The sequence below is a fragment of the Octodon degus genome, unplaced genomic scaffold (genome assembly GCF_000260255.1).
Source record: "Octodon degus isolate 3935 unplaced genomic scaffold, OctDeg1.0 scaffold00089, whole genome shotgun sequence".
Lineage (NCBI taxonomy): Eukaryota > Metazoa > Chordata > Mammalia > Rodentia > Octodontidae > Octodon > Octodon degus.
The window spans coordinates 1,396,974-1,419,779 of NW_004524665.1; the positions used below are offsets into that span (position 1 = coordinate 1,396,974).

The 22,806-nt window shown below is 37.0% G+C and overlaps 1 protein-coding gene across 29 annotated transcripts in view; it reads right to left on the minus strand.

Annotated features, from left to right (window-relative positions):
- The window catches only part of Trip12 (thyroid hormone receptor interactor 12), a 164,240-nt gene that overhangs the window by 74,790 nt on the left and 66,644 nt on the right, over positions 1-22,806 (minus strand). For all 29 annotated transcript variants that reach the window (XR_002822379.1, XM_023722106.1, XM_023722107.1 and 26 more), the window contains 4 exons: positions 11,158-11,263; positions 8,577-8,713; positions 5,155-5,238; positions 3,804-3,899 (listed from right to left, as the gene is read on the minus strand). Coding sequence is in view for 28 of the 29 variants with exons in the window: in XM_023722106.1 (XP_023577874.1) it covers positions 3,804-3,899; positions 5,155-5,238; positions 8,577-8,713; positions 11,158-11,263 (423 nt within the window). In the remaining variant the exon portion in view is untranslated. The remainder of the gene's footprint in view (positions 1-3,803; positions 3,900-5,154; positions 5,239-8,576; positions 8,714-11,157; positions 11,264-22,806) is intronic.

Below are 22,806 nucleotides of genomic sequence, written 5' to 3' on the forward strand. Positions count from 1 at the left end.
CCCTCCCTCCGTGTGTGTATGTGTGTGTGAAGTAAATTACGGAAGAACAAACCAGAATTATTTTAAAAGCTTATGGATGTGGGAGGAGACAGGCAAAGACCAAAGTAATTGCTCGATGTACCTATTTGTAGATGACTTTCAGAAACATGTAAAATAATTATAAAAACATAATTAAAACTTAAAAGCAATCCCTAAAAAGGAAATGAACCAAATCAACTTGGTGGAATAAAGAAGAAAATCATTATAAACATCTTTAAAAGAAAAAGCTGACCACAAAATCATAAATCCCCAAGAACAAAAAGAATTGTGAAAATGTTTTAAGATTCTCAATAGTAACATCTTTTACTGTAACTTGGGATGTTATACTATGGAATGAAGCAAGAGTCACATTTACTACTGCTGGAAATTAAAACTATTAGCATGGGAGGAAGGAGATACCAGTTAAGTTAAATAAAAGGCCAGCAGCTCTAAATTTGAAAAAGAGATAAAATATATTTCATAGATGTGTCCACTAAAGGAATCTAATAACAAATGATCAATCTAGTAGCAATAAATATGCTCAATCTTACTCTTGAAATATTTCACACAAAAAAGCAACCAGAGATTCGCAGTAAGATGTTCAATTTCAGAGCAGGAGGAGAAAGTCAATCATTTGACTGGAACATCTTGTCATATCAAAAAGCAAGAAAATAATCACAATTACTAGGGTCCTGTTCAAAGCCTACCTCAAAAAGATCCCATCATCCAATGACTGGACAACTGAAACAACAAAAATCACTGAAATGTCTAGTACGTTTCAACCCACTGCTTGCAATGACCCATACATACTCCCAAAATAAAGTCCTGGCACCTCTGGATATGTCAAAAACAGTATCTTGCAAATGAACAAATGCAGGCAAAAATAATTTTTCCCATATCAACTATTCTAAGTAAACAAACAGAAGACTTCTTACAAATGAAAAGCAATTATGACATGCCTATAAACACAGCACTCTGGGAAACTGAGGCAAGAGGATCACAAATTTGAGCCCAGTCTGGGCACCTTGGTGACCTATTAAGAACTTGTTTCAAAACAAAACACAGAAAGAGGTTGTGAATATAGCTCAGTACAAAAGCCCTGAATTCAAGCCCTATTACTGGGGTTGGGGGCGGGGCTGAATAAATTTTATAGCAGCTGCAAACGTAATGGCTTTCTGAGAGACATGTCCACATTACTGAGGGGTGAGCGGTAATGAGGACTGAATTTAGGACACTCACTCTACACTCAGGTATATCTCCAGCCCTTTTTATGAATTTAGTTTTCATTTTAACACAGGGCCTCAGTCATCAGGCTGCCTAGACGAGGCTGGACCTGTGGTACTGAGGCTCCCAGTGCTGGGACATAGATGTGCACAGCACCACTTGTAGGCCTCAATCCTTACATATTTAAGAACACATTCATTACTACTTTGGAATAGCTCTTCCTCACCAAAGGAAAAAGAATCAAACATATGTATCTGAAAAGGCCTCTAGAATTACCAATTACAAGAACTACTTAACGATATTTTAAAATTAATGCTGGTTGTGTATCTATAAAGGAATTATTTAAATATGAGAATTGGGTGTATTTCAATGTGTACATTTTTAAGGTGCATTCTCTTAGAATTACATAATAAAATGTTTACTGATGAAAGTGGGTAATGTCTAGGATTCATTTCAAACCAATATGGGAAGGGGACTATGTTGTGACAGTAAAGCTAAATATTAAGCACAAAATAGGCAGTGTTGAAGCTGGGTTGTGGTCCTAAAAAAAAGGTCTATGATTACAGACAACTTCGTGTATAATGGTCAACCCTAAAATGAACTTTAGATATTTAATGTCAGTACTTTTACTTAGGCCTTGCAAGAATTTTTCTACTCAGCTGTCTCAAAAAAAAAAAAAAAAAAAAAAAAAAAAAAAAAAAAAAAAAGTATTAATTGGTAAAAATCAAATCTCTCTTCAAAAAAACAAAAAAAGACTTAAGGAACATTTTAATGGACTGCAATGTATAAATCATATTCTGATCCAAATCAAACCAACAAACCTTTAATATGGATTTATGAGAGGATGGGAACTCTATTTATTCATTTATTTTATTTTTGTCTCTTTGAGACATGGTCTGTCTATGCAGTTCAGGCTAACCTTGAGCTCACTTTGAGACCCAGGCTGGCAATCCTTCTGTCTCAGTCTCCCTAGTGCTGGGATTACAGGCGTGTGGGACGGGAACTCTAAAACTTAAAAGTATTAGGCATTTTCTTAATACAAGCAAAATATTTTAAACTTGTACAGTGTATGCTTATGTCTATAGTTACAAATTCAAGAATATGCAGGTGAAATAATGCCTGGAGTTCGTTTCTCTTGTGAGCTGGAAGCACGGTTGAGGAGTGCAATCATTAGCTGCTGTGGACCAGTAAACTTTGAGGGGCGGGCGGGGAGTATAGCCTAGCTTTGCCTTAACATTTGACCTGTATCTTCATGGTGATGCATATTATTCTCTTTTCTCTCAGTCCTAGAGTGGTTCCAAGTTACTCACCCTTGCTGCGGGCCTAGGAAGGCCTCCATAGTTTGGCAGATGCCTATACCTCAGGGCTCTCATCACCTGCTACTTCCCTCACACCTTCCCGGAGGCTCCCCTGCTGTCTACCTCTCAATCACCACAAACTCATTCCCAGAGCCGAGACCAACTGCGTCCGTCCAGATCTGGGCACATCAGGTTTCCTTAGGTCTCTACGAAATTACCAGGCCTCAGAGGTTTTGCTAAGCAGCCTATCTCTCTCCACCAACCTATCTGTACCCTTCCCCAACATGGTCCCCTTCGCTGCACTTCCACCTCCTGCAACTGCGTAACAGAACTGTCTGGTCTGTGGCCAGGGTCACCTTCCTGCATGCAAGCTCTGGTGGGAAACAACTCCATTCACTTGGTTAGGATTCAGGACAATCCCAGAACCCAGTAAGTGGCAAAAAATAAACATTCAACTGAACAGAAATGAAAACACCAGCTGCTTCTTGAATTTCCTTGCCAAATGTTAAGGCCAAAAACTGGAAAAAGCTCCAAATATAAATAAATATATACGAACACAGGTATACACACTGCACTGCTTTAAAAAAATATTTGATGGCAACTCATATAAGCACACATTAGAAAAGAGCTGATAGGTAAGTTTCAGAAAAAGTTTAGGAGTTCTGAGATGCAAGACCTAATTCTACAAATAACCTTCTGATTCTACAAAAACAATAATGTAACAAAAACATAAACGTAAAGCTTAAAAAAGGTAAAGATAATACTCTATATCAGCAAAAATTAACTGGATTTGTAGTTATATGATAATTATTCTCAGCTATACATCAAGACTGCAAGAATCACTGCTGTGTTGATCATATGTGCTAACATCACTGGGTTATAACATTAATTTGATGAGTTTAGTAACCAGAAAATCTGCGAAATTTCTTCTTAAGTACACGTAAGATTCCTTTAGGGTTAAATTTTATTATTCCATGAAGAGCTCAAAATTGAAACCTATGGAAACATGCAATCAAATGCTATAATTATCAGTGTAACTTTTTATTCTTCAATAGTTCAAACAAAAGTCAATAATCAAAAACAAAAACAGGAAAAAAAACTAATAGTGCTATGTTTAAGATGCAAATATGCACAGTCCTATTTTGAAAAACAGATTAAAGTTCATGAAAACTTCCTGACACATCAATAGATTATAAGAAAAACAGCATTTAACTAATTTTTAGAGAGGTTCAAGGGAGGAAAAACATAAAAGTATTTACTTACTAGCTCCACTTCCAATTGTTCTATGGAAAAGTTGTGACATCCGAGGACCAAGAGGACCAAACAGGTGAGGAGGAAGACCTCTGGCCTCTAACAGAGCTAAAGGAAAAAGAAGGGCAGGGGAGTAGTTGAGTTGATTTAATGCAACTGATCTCAACTAAGATGTCAAGCAATTGATTCATGTCATATAACTAATTACCTGATGGTACTTTCCATTCTAAATTTTAAGAAAAGCTACACAGAACTACTAGGCCACTTTTATATATTAATGTACTTAATAAAAATTACAATGTACGTGGGTCAGCTCTAAGTATTTAAAGTTTGATGAAGGACTTCAAAAGGGTGCCAGGAGGAGCTATGTAAACAATCCCAGAAGCACTGAAGTACCTATTTTGAGGAAGTTATACATTAGGTACCCATACTCAGTTCTTTTGCTATTGTTTTCCAATCAGATACTTGTCTTGAGGCCCTATAAAAAAAAAGAAAAAAAGAAAAAAAGAAAGGAAACAAAACAGTAATGCTGCACTTAATTGCTTCCAATAGCAAAAATTACTATGTAATCATGAGTCACTGTCATATCCCTCATAAACTTAAACTATATGAAATTTATAATATTTCTTCTAAGCCTCACACTGGAATTTATTATGAATCAATCACTAGAAAAAAAATACACATTCATTGGTGGACTACATAATGTTATTATTTTATGTTAATGCTATTAAAAAAAAAGAAACTACAGAGTTTATACACACCCTTCATTTTGAAGGTGATCCAAAAGGAAAAAAAAGAGGGAAGAGATTATTGGGTATCTTAATAATACATGTAATTTTAACACTACTAGGTACCACAGAACAAGACACTAAACTTCCCCCTTTCCTCCTGGATGTTTTATAATTCATTACTAAAATCAGTTATAGATGTAACATAATAAAGCAAATTTTGAAAATATCAAAATACACAGAGGCTCTTTCTCAAGCCCTAAAATGAACACAGAGGCCATGCGTGGCACTCCGCAAGCCTGAGGCAGAGGATTCCAAACTCAAGCCCACCCAGGTTATCCTGCAACTTACAGAGACAGCATCTCAAAAAATCAAGAAAAGGGTTGTGGATGTAGTTCACTGCTAAGGACCCGTATTTAATTTCCAGTACCACCAAAAAGAAACAAAAAAGAGAGATAGCCTATCTTCTGAATCTAAACAATCAAATCCCCACTAAGAAGCCTCCTTTGGAAAGAGGGGTAAGCACTGGCAGATGGTATTTAAATAAACACACTCTAAATTAAGTTTATGAACAGCAGGAATGACTGGCAACTGTAGTCAGCTACCATTTGTGGGCTCGATGACTGTGGCTTTACCTTGCAATCGTCCCATCTCGGAATCATCGGATTCGCTCTCCCCAGAGGTGGTCATGCCAACAGCCCCTGCAACAGAACTGGAGGCTTGGGGAAGGGAAAGGTGAAGTTAGGAGAGGAGCATTTGAACTGATTATCTCTGAGTTTTGCAGACTACAATAAAAGAAGTTAAATTTACCCTCCTACTGCACGTGGCTGCTCTTGTAGACTTCATTCTATTTAGGAACAAAATGAGAACTTGGCTACCTTAGAATTAAGCAAGCATAGCCAGGCGTGGTGGTGCATGTCTATATCTCAGCACTTGCAAGGCTGAGGCAGGACTGCTCTGGAAAGTCAGCCTGGGCTACCTATTGAGTTCAGGTCCAGCCTGAACTATGTGGCAAGACACTATCTCAAAAACAAAAAAAATTAGCCAGGGAGATGGCTGAGTAGGATAAGTGTTTCCCTGGCAAGTGCTAAGGGCCTGAGTTCAATCCCTGGTTCTGGGAAAAAAAAAAAAAAAAAAATTAAACCATAAAAATAAAAACTTCACTTTTCATCTACATATATAGCTTTTGATAGACTCTTTTTATACCTTCGAAACTACTGTGGAATTAAAATCTGGCCTAAATTCCTCTATCAGAAGTCAATGTTACTAAAACCCTCCTGCATTAGTAGACCACCAACAATCATTTATTTGTTTGCTTCTGTTTTAAAAGAGCAAAGATTATATACTTTTATTATTGAGACAAAATACTGAAGATGCACATCACAACGCAGAGGCAACTGCAAGGCACTGCTGTGAGGCATGACAGGAAGGCAACTACAACGCCACAATTCGGCAGAATGAAGAATCAGACTTGGAAGAGGATGCTGACTTGAACAACTAACACAACAGAGAACTAGTGTAAGCAGCAGAGAAGATTCTATTAGGAATCTGATAAGAGTTGAAACCACATTCCTGCAAAAGCAGTGGTCTGTCACACCTCTAAACTTCTTTTGAGTCCTAGGCATTTTATAACAGATGATTTAGTTTAAGTGTGACCAACTCACTCACAATACCCTAATTCCTGCTAATCAAGCAGATGATGACAACACAAGACATGACCACTATTTTAAAGAGACAGGAATAATACGTGTGACCTGAAAGAACTTTCCTGGAGAGATGCCAATGCACACTGTTTTTCACACATAATTGAGTATTTTCTGTAACTTGAGTAGAATTTATAGAAATTGTTAAGAGAAATTTATCAATGAGAATAAAGGTCAGCAATGGTGGTGGTCCAATAGCCAAATCCAGGCCATTACATGGTCTTATACTTTTAACTATTACACTATACTTTCATTTGGTTATATGTAATCTGTGGCTGCTTTCATGTATATTTGTATGTATGTATTTTTGTGGTGCAAGGGATTGAACTTGGGACCTTGCACTTGTCAGGCAGGCTCTGAGCCCCTGAACTATATCCCCGGCCCTGCTTTCAAGTTATAACAACAGAATTTAATGATTTTAATCGAGACCACATATAGTCTAAAACATTGATTATCTGGCCTTTTACAGATAATGTTGACAACTACATGGTTTAAAGATACAGGTTACCCAGAAAGAGTAATATTAAAGAATATCAAGATTAAACACAATCCATATTCCTAGTAAAGCAAAATGAAATTAACAAGTATGTACTGTATGATATTGCACTAGTCAAATGTTTCTGATTTGCAGGAATTGTCTGTTTTCTTTATATAAAGGTTTATAAGATGTATTATGCACATGATGAAACTATGGCTTTGTCACTTCGTGTGTATGTGCCTAAGTCTGACTAATGGGTCATAAATTTGTACCAGTTCGACTTCACTAATCACATGTATTTTTCTAGGGGTAGAGTGGGGTAGGGCAAGTTGGTTATAGAACCAGGGGTACTGGGTTACATTAACAGCCTGCTGAGACAGGGTTTCACTGGCTTGCCCAGAAAACACAGAAATTTGTCATCCTCCTGCCTCAGCCTCCCTTGCAGCTGTAGCAATTCTTTAAACATACTCTGCAGCAGTAATTTTTAATTAAAATACAGTTGTTTCTCCATAGTACATGGAAACCATTGGCGAATATTGTTACTAGATGTCAGTTACAATGGGGTTTGTTAACCTGAACAATTACAACAATAAAAGTGGCTCCTCTAGACAAAGTGAAACAGCTTTTTAAAAAACACTCTGGGGGCTAGTGAGAAAGCACAGCAAACCTGCTTAGGCAAGTACAAGGACCCAGGTTCGATCCCCAGCACCACATGCCACACTGGTCCTGCCCCCCGCCCCCAGGCCCACTGAATTGGCCACCTAGACCAGGTGTGGTGGTACACCCCTGTAATCCCAGCGTTGCGAAGGCTGAAAACAGGCGGATCATTATTAGTCCAATCTGCATAGTGAGACCCTGTGTCAAATAATTTTTTTAAAATACACTCTGGGGCTAAGAGTATAATTTAGTGGTAGAGTGCTTATCTAATATGCATAAGGCCTTTGGTTTGATCCCCAGTACTAGGAAAAGAAATGGAGGGTGAGAAAAAAAGTGAAGGAAGAGGGGGATGGGAGGGAAAAGGAAAAAACTAGACTAGCACATATTTTAAAACGAAACCAAACCCGGATTGAAGGGAATTATAAGCCCATGATGACCAATTAATCTTTTCTACCTTTCAAAAAAATCTGAAAAATGAATTTTGAAATACGTTATAGGGCTAGTGTAATAGCTCAGCGGTCCAAAGCACCTGCTTAGGCAAGCTGATCCCCAGCACCACATACTACACCAGCCCCGCCTTGAGCTGGCCACAATAAATAAATAAATAAATAAATAAATAAATAAATAAATACTACTGCTGACAATTGAAGCATTAACTTTGTTTTGGTAATGGTAAGAGAATGTAAAGTTAAAAGGAGGGAAAAAAAAAATCTTTCTTGCTATTCTAAAGTATCAAGAAGAATTAAAATAAGCCCAGAAAAATGTAAATGCTATTATAAATGACTTAGATGCAAACTGACAACTTACCTTTTTAGGTCCTAACACAATTCTAAGTTAAAATTCATGTTTATAAAGCAATTCCAATGATCACTGTACATGTTTTTAATATTTAAATTCCTCTAGTCAGTGGGCAACTGGTAAATGTACTAATCAACATGCAAAAACTTAAACAAAAAGGAGCCTAAGCCTTTCAAAAAGTCCCTTGAATATAGTCAATACAGATTTGGACTGGATGAGAAGTTAAACAAAAACCAATGAATCCACTTATCAAAGTACCAAAAGGATAAGGTTAAATAGAACCAAAAATGTACTTGATGATATATCTAACTTATTTTCTGTCCCCTAATTTCCATCATATTCGGAGTCTGTAAAAATTAATTTACCTCTAAATCAATCTATGAGATACAGAACTGCACTTGAGGACTGAATGTCAACCTACCCGCAGCTCCTTGGGGAGCCTCATCCGTGCGGGCAGTGGAAGAATTTACAGCCTCCTGGCTGCTCTCAGGGTCTGCCATTTTCTCCTGCCGCCGAGCCTCAGCCGCTCCTCTTTTGCCCAGGCCAGAGCCTCGCCGACTGCAACAGAAAATGTCAGGATGGGCAGCATCACCAGTGAACCAGAGGCAACGTATAGATTGCACAAAGCTCAAATTCATAGAGCACAAAGCCAGTTTTTCTTTTTAAATCAAAATTGTTACAGAAAATCACTATGTACAACAACCAAGACTTTGTATATTTTAAATTCTTCCAAGTTATAGCACAATCACAATACATGCTTTTGTGTTACCCAGAGCTGTTGTCATCCTTACAGTCAGAATAATTTTTAAGTACAACTAAATGGACAAGTGACTCCTAGTAGAGAAAAATTCAATTCATATAAAGCCCTATTTCGTCTAAAAAGTGGGATTATACATACATAGGCTTGCAGAGTAACAATAACAATGAGAAAAGGAGAGAAAAAGATATTCCCATTCTCCACATACCAGATTACCTAAATCATCCCAAAATAGCTATCATCCTGTGAAACTGTACTAATAACTTTTATACAATGGACAGTAACTCCATTCTATAAAACACATAGGAACTAAATATTGTAAAGAAATATGGATGTTTAGAAAGACTGAGGAAAAAGGTACAGAATGTGGTACACAAAACATACTTGTCACTCACTTTCCTGAAGCAAGCAAATTACATTTTATTAATGATATTTTCTTATCTTAGAAAAGCACACTGAGCAGAAACAAAACAAAACAAAAATATCTCCAATTATTATAGCTTTAAACAGTAGCTCTTTAAACAAAAAAAGCCTGTGAAATTTGATTCTGCTTAGTGAAGAATAAGAAGATAGACATAAATGAAATGCAAAAGAAGGGTCTGAATTACCTGCAAGTACTATAGGACTTTATTGTCCTAATTAGTGAAAAGTCTTCCCATAGTGACTTGCTTTAATTACTTCTTCCCTAGGACACAACCTAAGCACAATTTCTAAAGCTACAGAGCAGGGGAATCCAAATTCATTCAGTATCTAATTTGCACCAACACCATGGGCTGAACCCCTGGCCGCTCTTTGAAGGCAGCCAATTCGATGTCTTAGTCTAAAGACAACGCCCAACATGGAAGCAGGCCAGGGGCCCTGCATGGAAGGGGAAGGTCAAGTAATTCAGAAAAGGCTATCACCAAGAGCGTTCTTGTACGAGGGCCAGGCAGCTGTGTAGAGATCAGGCATGGTACAATAACCTCACATGCAGAAACTCAGTGATCACATGGAGCAGGAAAGACACTTTCAGAGAAAGAGCAACACAACCTTAACACTGAACTGCCTGACTTCCCACACTGTACTTTAAAACTGTTTTTGTTTTTTTTAATTTTATTTATTTGTGTGTGTGTGTGTGTGTGTGTGTGTGTGTCCAGCTGAGCCCACCAGGGGGCGGGTCTGGCTGGCATGTGGTGCTGGGGGATTGAACCATGGTCCCTGTGCTTTGCTAAGCTTGTTCTAAGTAGGTGCTTTAGACCACTGAGCCATCTCACCAGCCCCTTAAAACTGTTTTTGTGACCATGTGGAATTTATGTTATAGCTTAGATCATGTACCTTTGATATGTAAGGTTCAAAGTCTGGCCTAAATCTGGTCTAAAACTCTTGATCTAAGACATTTTCTGAGAAGTCTCATCTAGGAATTGCTAAGAAATCACAAAAGCAAACACAGCTACTAATTCCAGATTCTTCAAACTAATATATGCAGGATGTACAAGGGCTGGAGTGTATCTGAACAGTACAGTACATACAAAAGGCCCTTGGGTCAATCTCTAAGAAAAAAAGAAAAAGAAAAAAAAGCACAGCACAGACATTTGTTCTGACTTGCAAGCAAATCCTGCTGTGTCCTCTTGCCCACTGATAAATGAAATAATGCCCTGTACCACCCCACAAAAGTAGCTGATGTTCTGAAGACTGAAAATGAGATCCACAACAACTGGGACAAATGGGAACCAGAAATACAGAACAGCAGGCCCAAGGCCTGCATTTTCTGGATAGGCAGGTGTTGGAAAACAGTAAACATCAACAAGCACACTTCCGCACTAACCTATTAAACTTAGTAACTATTAAATACTAATTAGACAGTATCACCACCATTAAAATAGGCATCACTTTTGACTCATTCATTATACTGGGATATTCAGCTACTTCTAAAAAAACAGCTCTGCATCAGACGCTCTAATTAGAGTTGTAGTTGGCAGACTAAAATTCCTAAGATGACCAAATGTCTGGCTGTTGACTGTAACTCTAAAAGGAGAAAAATACAACAATAACTGTTGCTGAAAAATAGAATGATTAAAACTTAATATACACACCAGGAAATAATAATGAGGAAAAATTTAAAAAAATGCACTAGCGATGTTAGAATAAATTTATTTACTCATTATCCCAGGAAAAATTATACTTTACTAACTTTGAAAAACACAGATTTTAACAAAAGCTCTAAGTATCTCAGCAATAGAAAGTTTAAAAAAAAAAAAAAAATTACCTGGTACTAGCACAGGAGCCCGTGGTCTTTTGGCGTGTGCTCCGCCTCAAACTGGGGAGCTCAGCAGGTGGGGACTCACTGCGCTTCTTGGTAGATTTTCTTAAACCTATACATGGGAAAAAGCAAAGTAACACTTTATAAAGAGATGTCATCATCCTGTTAAAAGGCCCCACAGACTCTTTCCAGGGCCTCTCCAGTGGTGTGTGAAGTTTATTTCCATAGGGTTTTACTTCACCTACCTGTAACAGGAAATTAAATGGTACTAGGCATCCTGGGTCAGCATCAGTTTTTTTACTCCAGCCCAAATTTGAATCTCGCTATCAGCATAATGCATGACAATCCCGCTTCTTTCAAACCAAGAATTTTTCTAATTCCTCTCCCTAGTTCTAGTTCCTTTTTTTTTTTTTCCTTCTTCTTTTTTGTGTAACGGGGGATTGTACTCAGGCCCGTGTGCTTGCCAGGCAAGTGCTTATTCTACTGAGCTATCTCCCCAGCCTTCTAGTTCCCTTTCTAATTCACTTGAGCTCCCATTCTAGTTCCTCACTCTAGTTCCTATCCTTTCACTGTTACCTTTTTACACTAGGGCCAAGAGATTTTTCTTTTTTTTTTTTACTATATCCTGTATCTTTCAAGAATTCACTAAATTTTATCACATTACACTGTTCATACACAGTTCTACTTGAGAGAGTTATGATAAGTTATGTTGTCAGTAAGGTTACTAAAAACAGTAAGTGATTATACAACCTCTCTCTATACATGAACTAAGGGTCACTAGAATGTTCAATTTATAGACTATTAGATAATAAGGGAGGAAAGGTAAGCCAGCACACATAACCTATTATTTTGGAAGTTACCTAATGACTTTATGTATAGGATTAGTACACTAAAAGAACATAAGAACTAGGCAAAATCCATTACTGTATAAACAATGGAGAAGCCAAGACAGCCTTCCCCCATCCCCTCCCCCACTCCACAAAAAAGGCTGCACTACAGGATGGCATACAGGGCCACAGGCTCTATTTAAACAAAGACCTCTAATAGTGAAAGATCTCCAAAGTTAACAATGGTATTTCCATGATAACTGTGTCATCGTAAATGGATGTTAGCTTTTCTAGAGAATATATGCTCTGTTCAGATCACTTGCATCTTCCATGAAGTTTCAATTTTTAGCAATTTCATTGTTTTTAAAGTGAAATGGTTCAGATACTCTTTTAAAAATCTTTTGACTTCGTAAAAGCAGCAGTAAAAGTTGTTGGAAAGGTGTGGCAAAAAAGGATTCTAGACAGCTTGATCTTTTGGACTCATAATTTAAAACTAATTCATACAAATTGGGATGATCTGTATACCATGTATAAAGAAAACTACTAAGTGAAAAGCAAGTTATTCATGGATCTTTAACCACATAACAGACAAAAAAAAAAAACAACTATGGGTCAGGTAGGTGCTATCATCTGAAAACTAAAACCATAAGTTCTTGGGCTTTTCCCCCAAAAGCAGCTTTTGTGAAATTTTAATTACCTAGACATTTGACACTAGCACAGATACAGCAAAGAATGGTGAAAGAATGCCTTAAGGGTGTCTTAAATTTCAATTTTACTTTTAGGTGATTTTCTGCACAGCTTACCACCAGAATTCCTGACCTAACACACACCTATGCCTGATATCCAATCCTAGTCTATCTCTGCCTCGGCTCAAACTCTAGTTGCCTGACAGACAAATAGAACAAAGGAGTCTGCCTAATGTGTTCAGGTAATTACAATTATTTATTAATACTTAATTCAGAAATTATCTTGGAACACTATTTTTAAAATTATGAACTATTTTTAAGAGAGTAAAAATAATAAAAAAATTTTGAGGGGCCAGCCAGATAAGCTCAGTGAACTGAAGTGCCTGCTTAGGCAGAGTGCAGTGGCCAAGGTTCAATTCCTGGCTTGCTGTGCCGGCCCTGCCCCAGGGGCACACTGAAACAGCTTTGAGACTGGGCCTGCTGGCGTGCGCCTGTAATCATAGCACTTGGGAGGCTGAAATTAGGACAATCACTATGAGTTCGATCCGTGTAGTGAGACCCTGTACTAAATACATTTAAATAAATAAATAAATCAGACTTTAAAAAATCCAAAAATAAACTATTTCCACTTATAAAAATCACTGCCTAAACTCTTGTGTTATTGTCAGGTATGATTTAATTCATGCAATACTCAATTATCTTTTACATGCTATGTCACAGTAAAGGACAGTAGCAAAACTATATACACATATTTAGCAAAAATACTCAAATGAATGTACCTAGGTTAATGATATACTGGTTTAGGTGATGATATACTTCTTAATCCAGCTTTTTTATATTTTTACTGTTTATGCCCTGAGCCAGACATCCTTTCAAACTCTATTAAAATATAATTTACACCAATATGTACTCCTTATAAGTGTACGACAGAGTATGACAAACACATTTACCCATGTAACTATTATCAGAGTCAAGACACGAAACATTTCCATCACTCTAAATATAAAATTCCCTCTTCAAATGTAAAAAGATACTACATACAAATGAAAACAAAAACAGAGATAGCTACACTTATTTCAGGCAAAATAAACATTAGGTCAAACACTATATGAAGAGATTAAGAAGGCTATTAACTAGTGATAAAGGGATCAATTCATCAAGAAGATAGCAATTTTAAGAACATAGTGGATAACCTAAAGATATAAAACAATATTAAGAGCTACAAAAGAATCTACTGGCCCACTTTAAAAAACAATTGGACAAAACATTCTGACATAAAATCATTAAGAAAATATCAGGATCTGAGGAAGCAGTTCAGTGGTAAAACATTACCCAGCATCATACAGATTCAATCACCAGTACCCTCAGACTCCAGTTCTAATCCCCATTACACCAAATGGTCACAATGGACACAATGGACAAAGACAGCTAACAACATGTTACCCCAATATAACATACTATCAGGTGTTCAAGGGTTCCAAAGTATTCTCCAGGATAAATCACGGATTAGGCCACAAAATAAGTCTTAGTGAATTTAAGAGTAAACTATTACCAACTAATTTTTCTTACTTTACTGGTATAAAATTAGAAATCAGTAAGACAAAAAATTGTGAAAACACTAACAGGAGTGTAGAAATTGCATAATACGGTCCAGAAAAACTGCTGAGTTAAAGAATTACAACCCCTCACAGTGAAACAAAAATGAAAACACAATATACCAAAACTTCTATGATGCACCAAATATAACTGTAAAAGGGAAGTTTATAGCATTAAGTGCCTACATCAAAGAAAACAATCTTAAGCAGCTTATGTTAACTTTAAGGAAATGAAAAAAAGACAATGAAAGTCCAAAGCTAGCAGAGGGAGAGAAATAACAAAATTACATGAAAAAGACTACAAAAGAAAAGCAATGAAATCAAGGTTGTTTTTCTGTTTGGTTTTTTCTTTTGAAAGTTAAAATGGACAAACTAAGAGGATTCAAAATCAGGAAAAAAAAAAATTACAACAAATTGTATTCTATAATTTTATTTTTTTTGGCAGAACCAGAGATTGAACTTGGGTCTCTGTGCTTGCCGGGCAAGCTCTTATTCTACTGAGCCATCTCCCCAGCCTAACAAATTGTATTAACCAGAAAAAAATGGATACACTGCTAGGAACATACAACCTATCAAGACCAAATCACAAAAAGAAATTAGAAATCTGAGGCAGACCAATAATGAGTAACAGCTGACTCAGTAGGGGAACATCTCCCATCAAAGCAAAGGCCAAGAACAGACAGAGAGATGGCTTCATGGTAGAATCCCTGCAAAAACCAAAGAGAGAATACTTCTGAACTCATTTTAGAGGGACACTATCATCCTTGTGCCAAAACCCAACACAAACTACAAAACCAACCAACTGGGGCCGATGGCTGAGCTCACTGGTGAAGCCACACGCTCATACACAACGGGCTGTGGGTTCAATCTCAACACCACACACATACTGAAGGATTTTTGTTTAAGGTTAGGAATAACACAAAATGCCAGGCAAGCTTGGTAGTGCACACCTATAATTCCAGCACTCAGAATGCTGGGCAGGAGGATGGCTGTGAGAAAATAAAACAGACATGCCCACTCTCACAACTTCTGGTCAGTACAGTATAAAGTCTTAGCCAGACGGATGAGGAAAAAACAGCATCTCAAGAGGAAAGGATAGAGCAAGCCACATAGCTCAGCAGACTAAAGCGCTTGCTTAGACAGGGACTGGCATTCGATCTCTGGCATGCTGTGCTGGCCCCACTCACAGGGAACACTGAGACACCAACCGAGACTGGGTGTGGAGGCATGCGTTTGCAATCCCAGCATTTAGGAGGCTGAGAACAGGAGGATCACTAGAGTCTGATCTGTGTAGTGAGACCCTGTATATCCTATACTAAAATACAAAAAAAGAGAGAGGGGAAAGGATGATGTGAAATAGTCTGCCATAAATACAGAAAAATCCTTTAAAAAAAAAACTTAGAACTTGTATACAAATTCTGTAAAATTTAGAAAACCCAACTTTAGAAAATTTATAACATTTCTAATTATTCATAATGATTTAACTAAAAGGAATTATCATTTTTAAGAACAAATTCTTGGAAGTAAGTTTAACCAAGACACAAATGGAAAACTCAGAACTATAAAATGGCTGTAGGAAACCACTGGGAAAAATGTCCATGACATTGGTCTAGATAGTGATTTCTTACCCTAATACAACAGGCAACAGCACCAAAAAAGTTTCTGCAAGCAAAGGAAACAAGGAAGTCACCAACCCATGGGCTGGGGGAAATAAAATATCTGCAAAGCATAAATTGCAAGGGGAATTAATATCCAAAAAGTACATGTCAGAGAAAAGCTTAAAGTTCAAGAGTTTGGGGGGTCAATTTCTGCACATAAAAGCTTCACCTTTTTTGGCTATTTAGCAACTGACTATGCTCAAATACTATCCTCATGAGCTTTTTTTTTTTTTTAAGTCCTTACTGCATTATGATCTTTCTTATGATTCAGACACAAAAATATTAGGTGACTTCCTTAAAGGTGTATAACTCAGACAACTGTATCATTCCTAAGCTTATTTTGAAGATCAGACTATAACAACCTCAATATATATCTAGCAAGCTGCTAACCTTTTGCCTTACTGGGTCAAACAAAAGCTAGACCCTGTCTAAAGATAAAAAAGCTGGGGATGTAGCTCAGTGGTAGCTCAGTGCCTAGCTTGAATGAATCCTAGGTTAAATGCCTAGGATTCACACGTACACACACACACACACACACACACACACAGAGTAGTTGTAAACCTACAATCCTGAACCAGTTAAAACAGAAAAGCATACCTACACGCACACACACTCTTTTACTAGGCTCTGTAATATAGCAAGACCCCTGAAAAGTGGTCAAAGTATCATTGGTCAGAATAATATATTCTCCATAGTCTTATAATCAAGTTAGGAAGAAATACAGACATGCTAGTTCTCTCAAAGCTCTTGACATTGGAACAAGCTCTTTATTACATTGGAACAATATATACCACTGTTCCTAGAATTTTATTCCTATGAATAAAGGTGAAATTATCAGTTCATATTGCTCTCTTAAAAATCCTAAATAACTTGTTCTGCAACACAAACTTTTAAAATCATGTATATTCCTAACTAAAAACTGATTTACTCGAAGTTTATAGCTTTATCTTCTTAAGAAAACAATACTTCTTTCTGCAAAGGTCATCTTTAAAATGTGATATATTTAAACTTCTTAGGTATCAACTGTAGACTTCAATTTTTTTGATGTAACGTTTTAAATGAATCAGCAGCTTAAATATTCACAAGTATAAATAGGTGTTTGCTAAATGATTACTTATATAAAAATCAATTATGTTCTACCTTTATTTTCCTTTTCTACTTAAAAAAATTTAAGAGTATTTTTAATTACAGTAAACTGAAATGATTCCTATGTTGTCACCTAAATGTTCCTATGTTGTCACCATGGCATGGGCTCTACTCTTAATAATTGTTAAGAACAGTATGCTAGACAATATATATTCATTGTCACATTTATTGCTTTTTTTTTACATTATCTTTTACACGATATAGACAGATAACACCTATTACCTATTCCAACAAAAACACAGCCCATTGAATGATAAAGTATTCTAGAAACATGGTAATTTAGTTAAGTTTTTTAATTTCTTCAATGGCCTTTCTGTCCCATTAGTAGTGGAATCAAGCATTAATATCAGTGTGTCTAATAAGGCTGTTTGAAAAACAAGTGGAGATGGAGGGGTAAGGCAGGTTGTCCCACATCTTATAGTGAACAATCACACCCTTCAAACATGTGAGTGGCTGCTTTTATCTTTACTTATCTTCCAGATTACATATTCATTTTAAATTTTAAAATAATTCATTTATTTATTTATTTGTTGGGTACAGGATCTTGCTACACAGCTTGGACTCATAGTGATCCCTCTGTCTCAGCATCCCCAGTGCTAGGATAATAGGTGTGTGCCACCACATCCAGTTTCAGTGGCCGGCACAGTGCACCTGGGGCTCTGGGGACCGCCTGTGGTTCCAGGGCCGACATGGCATGCAGTACCGGGGATTGAATCAGGTCCTTGTGCTTGCCAAGCAGGCGCTTAGACTACCGGAGCTATCATCCCAGCCTACATATTCATTTTAAATTGATAACAAAAGCAAGTGGACATCTAATGTTTAATGTCCAACAGTCCCTTATCTGCATATCTTACTTTTGTTTAATTTTCTAAGGACTCTAGAAAGCTATGTCCTATCTTTCTGTGTGGTACACATGAAACTTTTGTCATTCACAGTACGTTCATACTACGGTGATGTTTCTTGACCTAAGATGGTATCATAGTCAAATAATCTCATCTTAAGTTGAAAACATCTTACTTCAATAACACACTTACTACATCTAACTAACCACATAAAACATATTACCCTATAGCTGGGCAAGATAATCTTAAACTGTATTGTATAACAAAGTATCTCATGTAATTCAATAAATGACTGAATAGGATCAATGGAAAAACCATAATAAAGTCAAAACACTGTAGGTCAAATGACCCTAATTAAGAATCACATACATGAGAGGGACTCTTACTGAGCAGACTCTTTCCATCATCCCAGATCTCCACCCCACCACCACTGTCCTCTTTGCAACAGTAACTCACTTAAGGATAGGCCCATGACTTGAGGGAATCAGGGACTTCCTTATAAGCTGACAGGTGAATGATTACTGTACTCTTGGTTTCTGGAAGAAGGGATTTTGGAGGTGTGCACAAGCCACCATGTTACAGCTCCATCTTCTTTGACCTGTCACCCACTCAAGCCTGAAGTTATCAGTCAATCTTTAGCGGTCACATGAGCAGTTTTTAACTCTGGCTGAGTATCTACCATTTGTAAGTCCAAGTTCAAATTCTAATCCAGACCCTAAATTAAGAGTGCTTTGTTTTTTTTTTGTTTTTTTTTTTTTTTAAGAGTGGTTTTTATCTTTGTAGAAACTTGTAATAAAAGAAAAATATGTGACAGAGATGGCATCTGGTCAATGAAGCCTAAAATATTTACTATGGTGCCCTTTACCAAAAATAAAGCCAAGAGAGCCAGGAGTATAGGTAAGCAGAAGGGCATTCACCCAGCACACAGGAGTCCTTGGATTCAATCAAAGAATGCCAAAAAAAGAAAGCAAACATTTACTGAACTGATCTTTGATAACAAAAAGGATGATATGTCATTTGTTGTCTCAATATGCTTCCCTTTTTTGGAAGAATTAAGTGAAGAATGCCCCTAGAATTTTGGTGAATATTGCGCTGAATGTGTACATCCCTTTGTGTATTACCAACATTTTATTATAATAATGTTTAACTTAATATTAATGCTTCCAATCTATGAATATGGAAGGTCTATTAACTGTCCTCTTCAATTTCTTTCACTACTGCAGACCATGCCCTTGACACTCTTGTATCAAGAATTGTATTTAGAATCCCTCAACAGGACTCTCTCACGCTGTGTCCTCCAGGGTATCTTTTGTCTTGTTTTTCCTCTTTCACTTAGCCCACACTCACTCTGCAGAGGCAGTTTCACCCCCACTGTTGGCTTTTACTGTTGCAAATAAACTCTGTCACCATTAGAGAAAAAAAAAAAGAACCCCACAATAGGGCCATTTAGCTGAGAAAACTGGTCTAATACAATTAACTAATTAAAAGTACATTTTCATAACTCTTGAGTCCTGGAGCCAATGCCCAGGTACATCTGATACCAGGCAACAGAATCATTAAGAATTTGGTGCTTTAATACAGTATGATTAACTTTAACCTTATACATCTTTGCGGTAAGAGGTAGTATAGTAGCAGGCACTGAACTCAGTCTTCCCACTGGATTACAGGATCATATCATCCCCAACTGGCCCTTTTTTCTCCCCCTCTATCTTTCCCTCCTTTTTTCCGTTCCCCCTTCAATTTTTATAAGTTTCCCAGGCTGGGTCTGAATGTTGATCACTCTTGCCCAACCTTCCAGAGTGCTGAGATGATTATAAATATGCACCACCATGCCCGACTTCCCCATCTTTGTTAACTGCTTTGGTAAAATACTATTACAGAACTGAAAGTAACCTATCATATAAAGAAGGACCACAAGCTTTTATTTTTAAATCACTAAGTAGAAGGATCTTGTGAATTATATTGAGCTAAATCCAAAATGCAATTTTCCAAAGCAAATTCTTACTTTCTAATCAGCCAATGCACAGATATTTCATGCACTGATTTGGCAGTATAAATTAAACATACCAGAACACTTGCAAAGACTGGCTTAAGCATTTTTATGATAAAAGCTAAAAAAGAGCTAAATGTCTAATAACAGGGGATGTTTAAATAAACAATACAGTAACGGAAACTGAAGGAAGATAGTTATTAGTGAGGATATAAATAAACAGGCACTTTCACACTGCTGGTAGTAATGTAAATACATGTTTCTATGGGCAATTAATTTTAAAATCTTTTTGTATGTAACTAGGAACCTATCAAGAAAAAATACAAACATTACAAAACTATACTTAATTTAAAAGTTAACTCAGGAGACTGATGCAGGAGGATCACTTTGAGACCAGCCAACCTGGGCTACAGTTCTCAAGGCCTGCCTAAATTGCATAGCAAGAGCCTATCTTAAAAAAAAAAAAGTTAAGAAAGAACAATGTCCAGGAGAACAGGCCAAACCAACTAATTTTAGCCACATAAAAGCCAAACTACCAGACCTAAATGGACTGCAAAGTCCAAAAAGTCAAAAGTACAAAACTGAAATAAGAACCAATCAAATTTAAAAAAAAAAAAAAAAAACAAACCCAAAGAGTCGCAGGAACTGATAATCTCAGGTAACTCTGGGTTATAACTAAGGACCGATTAATAGTCTATTAGCTGGAAGTGGTACCCAGTAATGCCAGAACTCAGGCTAAGGCAGGGATCCAGCCTGGGGACATAGTGAGTTCAAGGCCAATTTGAAGGTAAACCCTGTCTCAAAAGAAAATCAAACCACAAACAAACAAGAACAAAAATGAACAGCCCATGAAGCCCTCAGATGCCAGATCCCTGATCCCATCTGCACAGCAGGGAAACTGTTCCTCTTTTGACACAGTAAAACACAGGACTGTTATGCTTCACAGAGTATAAAGTATTGCAATTCCCATCTGCAAACAGGAACACTTCCCCACAAGAATAAAGGGGGCAAGTATAGCAGTACTGGCAGACACCTGGTGGTGCGCCCCGCAGCCTTCCACACTGCTTCTCCCAACCTGGCTCCCAAAATTCCAGCACTTAGGCCTTCACCTTGTAGCAGGAGCTTGAAAGAATCTTGCCTGTGGAACTTTACTAATCAAAGGCAAAGTATCCAAAAATAATAGAAAAAGTTTCACAGGACAACAGCCCAACAAGATAAGACAGTAAATCTCAGTCAAACCTCTCTAACACACTCCAGAGTTTAAACATTAGATTCTTGGTCTCACCTTTCACTTGAGTAGGGGGAGACAAACCAAGATTAATAGAATCAGAGGAAAGTTCCTAGCTTGAAACACAAAACCAATCCCAAAGTCACCCATCCCAAAGGGGAAAAAAAAAAAAAAAAAAAAAAAAAAAAAAAAAACCACACACACACACCCAAAATCAAACTCAGAGAAGGCTGTGCAAACTCTTCCCAAAAAATACAAATATCAGATTCTGTCTCTAAAATAAAACAAAATAAATGCTTGAAATAAGCAGAAATAGGAGAGTGCAAAAATCAATAGAAAGATTAGAAGACTTTGAAATCTACCAGAAATAAAACAAAATACACAGAGGAAGCAAAGAAAGAGATAGGACCAGGATCATCCAAAAGCACAATCAGCGTAAATGGAATAAACAAGGACAGCAGAGTGCTTCAATAATCAGCTAGGTTTTATAGAGCTCAAAGTCCTGTTTTGAGAAATGCCCTGAAACCTGGAAATTCAACAGCTGGCAGCCAGGCAAGGTGGCAAACACCTGTTATTCCAGCACCTGGGAGGCTAAGCCAGGGGCACTGCTGTGAGTTTAAGGCCACATTGGGCTACATAGTAAATTCAAGGCCAATCTGAATTACACAGCAGAGGATGTTTTCAAAAATCAAAATACCCAATACCCAGAAGGCTAAGACAGGAAGATCACTTCAAATTCCAGGTCAACCTGGAGTACGAAGTGAGTCTGAGGTCAGCCTAAACTGAGGTGGGGGTGAGGGTACTAAAGAAAACAGAAAAAAAGCTGGTCAAGCCTACAAGGAAAGAAAATAAACCTACAGCAATGAATAGTATCTTAATATTCCTAAATAATAGAATTAAAATCTGCAAAAGCTCCCATAAAAACAAGTTTCATATAAGAATAATTCTAGTGCTAGAAACTAACAGACTATATAGTTCCCCAAAATTCTGAAGGAAAACAATTCCCAACTAGCCAAGAAGCTAGGAAATAGATCAAATATATGAAGGTGGAACTTGGCCCAGTGCCTAAAGCAAACAAGCTACATTACTCCTGAGATGAACATTCTGTCTAGTTAAGGTATGCTATCAGTTGCTAGGCAATCTAGTATCATGTGTTACTAACTTCACAAAAGTATAAATAAAAGACAGTTTTGTTGTGAAAAAAAAGGGGTAAATACACACATATACACACACACGCACAGGAAGACAGATATACAGCTACTTTCTCTTAGCTCACTGAGAATAAATTTGTACTACTATTATTTAGACAAGATATCATGTCTGCATCTTATCTTCTGAATTATTACTATGAAGACAATATGCACTGTATTAACTACTGTTAACATCCTAACCTGTACTGAAACTGTCCATCAATTTTTTCTCATTAAAATGAATAAAAATTTTAAAAAATACATAATAAATATAGTAAAATTAATTTAAAAAAATTCCCATTGAGAACACTCTTACACGAGTAAGTGTCAAATGGTACAACATACTTTGTCTCTAAAAATTTGAAGAGGGGGAGAAAAAAAGACTTTTAAATCTCATAATTAAGTTTTTCTTAGAAAGCAAGTAGAAGTTCCATTAAAACAAGAAATCAAGAGTGGTGATAGGGAGGCTGGGGAGATGGCTCAGTAGAATAAG